At 66.2% G+C, this 4,206-nt stretch overlaps 1 protein-coding gene across 2 annotated transcripts in view; it reads left to right on the top strand.

Moving 5' to 3' along the window:
• Positions 1–1,709: 1,709 nt before the first annotated feature.
• The window catches only part of PTBP1 (polypyrimidine tract binding protein 1), a 19,298-nt gene continuing 16,801 nt past the window's right edge, over positions 1,710–4,206 (top strand). The window contains exons 1-2 of one of the 2 annotated variants that reach the window (XM_032176419.2): positions 1,710–1,798; positions 3,681–3,711. In XM_032176419.2, the coding sequence (XP_032032310.1) occupies positions 1,791–1,798; positions 3,681–3,711 (39 nt within the window). In that variant the 5' untranslated portion in view covers positions 1,710–1,790. The remainder of the gene's footprint in view (positions 1,799–3,680; positions 3,712–4,206) is intronic. The other variant, XM_032176420.2, reaches the window with a different exon arrangement.

Below are 4,206 nucleotides of genomic sequence, written 5' to 3'. Positions count from 1 at the left end.
GGCCCATCCCAGGCACTCCAGGAACAGACAGAAGTGGCTCGCTCTGGGGGTCTCCAGGGGAGCAAATCCACAGTAACACACTGGGCTTCTCCCAGATCCACCGGACATTCCTGATGAGTGACCCTGGCTGCAGATGGCTCTTGGTGAGTCTCTGTTGACCGGCTGGTTCGGGCCAAAGGACCTTGCCGTGCGAGGCCTCCATGGAGCTCGGCGGCCACCCCTAATCCGAGCTGGAATCCTCTGGCACCGGACGCCCGGCGGGGCTCCAAGGCTCCTGGGCCCACGCCAGGCCCCAGCCTGAAACGTACCGCTGCTGGAATAAAACACGCCAGAGAAGCAGGGCATTAGGCTCGCCTGGATTTGGGGAAATGAAATTGTCATGTCTTCTCCCTCCGTAGGTTGGTGCTAATGAAAAACCCCGTTTTCAGCATGGACTAAATCCCGCTAATTCTATTTAGGGAGCAGTGTCTACTCCGGGCCGGGAACTGCTCCGGCTTCCAACGCAGCCTTGTGAGGGTCTCAGGTGTGGAGGGCCGGGGTCATCCCCTCACCCTGGGATGGCTCCCAACCCGCTGACCTGGCCTCCCCGACAGGCACCCCCACAGCTCTGTCAGACTCTTTACGCGATCAGCGCTCCTGGGAACATTCGTTTAGGGTGTTTTCTGCTGCTGGGATGGTGGCCCGGGAGGGACCCTCCTGGTGACCCTGCTGGGCCCGGCCCTCAGTTTCCCCAGCCGTAGGCTGGCAGCCTCGAACTGTACAAGGTCCAGGCCACAGTTTCCCCAGCTGTAGGTCAGTGGGCCGTGGACTGTACGGGGCTTGGGCCTCAGCTTCCCCAGCTGCAGGCGGGTGGCCATGGACTGTGGACTGTGCGTGGCCTGGGCCTCAGTTTCCCCAGCTTTAGGCCGTTGGCCGCGGACTGTGCAAAGTCCAGGCCTCAGTTTCCCCAGCTGTAAGCGGGTGGCCGCCCACTGTACAAGGTCCGGGCCTCGGTTTTCCCAGCTGTAGGCAGCCGGCCGCGGACTGTGCGGGGCCCGGACCTCAGTTTCCCTATCCGCAGTCGGGATTCGCTGTTCCGGGGCGAACAAAGGACGGTCGGGGGTGACCCTGGATCATGGCGCGCTCGCAGTATCTGTGGCCACTGTGGAAACAGCCCTGGCGTGTCCGGGACGCGACGCGGCCTTTCCCTCCCGGCGCGATCACCCAGATGTGAGCGCTCAGTTTGAATCGGACTTTTTGGCCATGTGCCCACAAGCAACATGGAGCCCTGAGGGTTTCCTGCCCGACTCCAAGATGGTGACGCGACTCCCTTTGCCCTCACGGCCCAGGCGGGTCGGTCCTGCCCACTTGCAAGATGGCGGCAGCCTGGGCCAAGCACGCTTCCCGCCGCCTGACTCGCCACGTACCCACTCTCAAGATGGCGTCTCCCGCAAAGCCACGCGCCAGCTGACTGGCTCAGGCGCCGTCACGTGCTCCCATTTTCTCCCCCTCCCCCGACTCTACAGGCCGTTTCCGCCTTCGCCCTTGAGGAATGACCGCCTCCCCCAATAGGCGCCTGCGATTTCTCTGGGTCCCGCCCCCTGGTGGCCTTCTGGCCAGTGGGAGGTGCGGGTGGGGGCCCGCGGGGCTCTCCCCGCCCCCGGGCTGCAGCGGGAGCCAATGGGCAGCGCGCGCGGGGGACGTGTGCGGGCGTCTCCGCCATTTTGTGAGTCTATAACTCGGAGCCGTTGGGTCGGTTCCTGCTATTCCGGCGCCTCCACTCCGTCCCCCGCGGGTCTGCTCTGTGTGCCATGGACGGGTGAGTCGCACCTCACCCCGCGCCCTGCCGCCCTCCCCACGCCGCAGCCCTGCCCCCGCCGCCGCGCCGGCCTCCCCGGGGCCGATCTCGCCGCCTCCCGGGCGGGAGGGGGCGGCGGGCTCTCCCCTTCCTCTCCGCGTGGCGGGCGCGGGCGCGGGACGGGCCAGGGGCTTCCCGGGGATCTGGCCGCGTCCCCATCGCCCGCCCGGCCCGCTTCCGGCCCCCGCGCGCCCCGTTCCGATCGCACGCGGCCTCCTGCGCCCCTCCCCCTCCGCGAGCGGCTCCGCACTTCGCCTTTGCCCCGCCTCGGCGGCGCGCGGCCCTTCCCGCTTCCCGTCCGGCCCTCGCGCGCCCGGATGGCCCTTCCCGCCTCCCGTCCGCGCCCCTCGTGCGCCTGCGTAGCCCGTCGCGCGTCCCCGTTGGCCCCAGCGCGCGTGCGCGGCCGCCGTCGGGGGCGCGCGCCTTTCCCGCCGCCCGGACTCTGCCCCCGACGCAGCCCCGGAAGTGCAGGCGGGGCTGGGGCGGCCGCCGGGAGGGAAAGCTGGCGCCGGGGCTTCGCCGCGGGCCCGAGTCTCTGCGCTCCCCGCCTTGCTCCTACCCCCCGTGCGCCCCGGGCCGCGGCCAAGGGGTTTCGGTGATCTCGGGAGACAGGCGGCCACCCCGAGGGTCTGTCCTCCGCCCCGCGGTCGGAGGGGTCTCTCCAGGGACCCCCGCGGGCGCCGTCATGGGGAGGGGCCCCCCTTCCCGGCTCTCGGGCTGGGGCAGCCTTGCTGGGCGGGCTTCCCTTGGGAGAGGTGGCAGCCCCCTCCAGAAAGGCCGTGTCCCGCCGAGCGCTTCCTGCGCGAGGCCCTCCCTGGGAATAGGAAGCGGGAGAGGCTGGAGATGTTTCGCATTCTTTCCGTTTTCCTGAGTTTTTTTTTGGGCTCAGTCACTTTTAAAAGTCTGTTAGGACGTGGTCCGTGCAGTCCGTGGTGTCAGAGGAAGAGGCGCAGCCCTAGAGTGGGTCTGGACCCCTTAGCATGCGTCCGGGCAGGTGGGTCCTGCAGACGGCGAGACGAGGGCTCCCCGCTCTCGGATCCGGCACCGTGGGCTCGGGGACCGCGCACTCGCCTCCCGGAGTGAGGCAGGAGGCCCGAAGGCTGCCCTTCCCACGGACGCTCCGAGTCACTTAGGGCCTCGCCGGGAGTTGCAGTGGCCCCGTAGGAGCCGTGGGGAGCTCACTGTTGGGTCAGGAGCTAGCCAAGGCTGAAGGGAGGGCCTCGGGCAGTCCGGCTTTCTTCCTCTTTCCCCCCGGGATGTCCCGAGGAGGGAGAGTCGGGTCGGGCGGGGCTCGGGTTGATCAGTAACTGAGGCTGTGTTCTGGTCCGTCTGTTAATTTTTATTGACGGTTTCCACGGCCGCCACCCGCCCTCCTCGGTGGATCGGGCTCCACTCTGCTGAGAGGCACCCTCTTGGGGGCCACCCCCACCCGGGCGGAAGCTCTGGCCCAGGCCTGTCAGTTTGCCAGTTTCAGTCTCTCCGAGGAAAGCACACAGCAGCCCTTGAACCCTCTCAGCGGCATCTAGCATCCCTCGGGGCTTCCGAGGGGGGTGTCTTTGTTTTGGGACGTGTGGGGCTTGGTCCAGAGGTGGGGCCTGGGGTCCTGCTGGGAGGGAGGGGCGCCAAAGGACAATGGTGGCCCCTTTTCAAGTTGCAGTCAAGTGGACGGCTCACTTCCCTGCCCTTCTGAGCTTTTTCTAGTGGGGCCTCGTGCAGCCAGAGGGAGCCCTGCAGAGGTGGCGGCTGCAGGGACCTACAGGCTCTCCTGGCCCCGGGACAGCCGGGGGCTCCTGCCGCTGAGTGGCCACCAGGCTAACGTTGTCTCCTTTCTCTCTCTCTACAGCATTGTCCCAGATATAGCCGTTGGTACAAAGGTAGGCATTTCTCACTTTGCTTCTCCGTGGCGCTCCTCTGACCTTGTGCCGACCCCGGGGGCCACCCCCAGCGCTGCTGCGTTGGCTGAAGAGCGCCTTTCCATTCCTGAGCGGCACGCTAACCCTTGGTCTAGAATCTGGAGTTGGGTGGTAGGGTTTGAGCCCCGGGCTCCGGTGCCCGTGAGTTTTGGGGGCTTCGGTTTGCTGGCCGCCCCTCAGGTCTGGAATCTGAGCTGCTCTTCAGTTCTTGCTCTCAGCAGCGAGGGCTCTGCGTGCCCCAGGTCTGCCTTTGGAACTTCTGCCTCTGGAGGCTGGAATGCTGCTGTTAAGTGGGATACCTCATGTTGTGGCTGCCAGGCAGACTCCTGGTTTTGATAGGAAAAGAGCCACCTGGCTGTGGAGGGACTTGGGCAGACTCCAGCCTGTTTGAGTGGCTGGGATGGGCATTTACTGGTTCATTTTGACGTTAAGGTTTTTTTTTTTTTTTTTTTTTTT

Source organism: Hylobates moloch, unplaced genomic scaffold, assembly GCF_009828535.3.
Source record: "Hylobates moloch isolate HMO894 unplaced genomic scaffold, HMol_V3 SCAFFOLD_15, whole genome shotgun sequence".
In the NCBI taxonomy this organism is placed as follows: Eukaryota; Metazoa; Chordata; class Mammalia; order Primates; family Hylobatidae; genus Hylobates; species Hylobates moloch.
The sequence above is the reverse complement of the archived record's forward strand: the minus strand, read 5'-3'. Positions and strand labels throughout refer to the sequence as shown.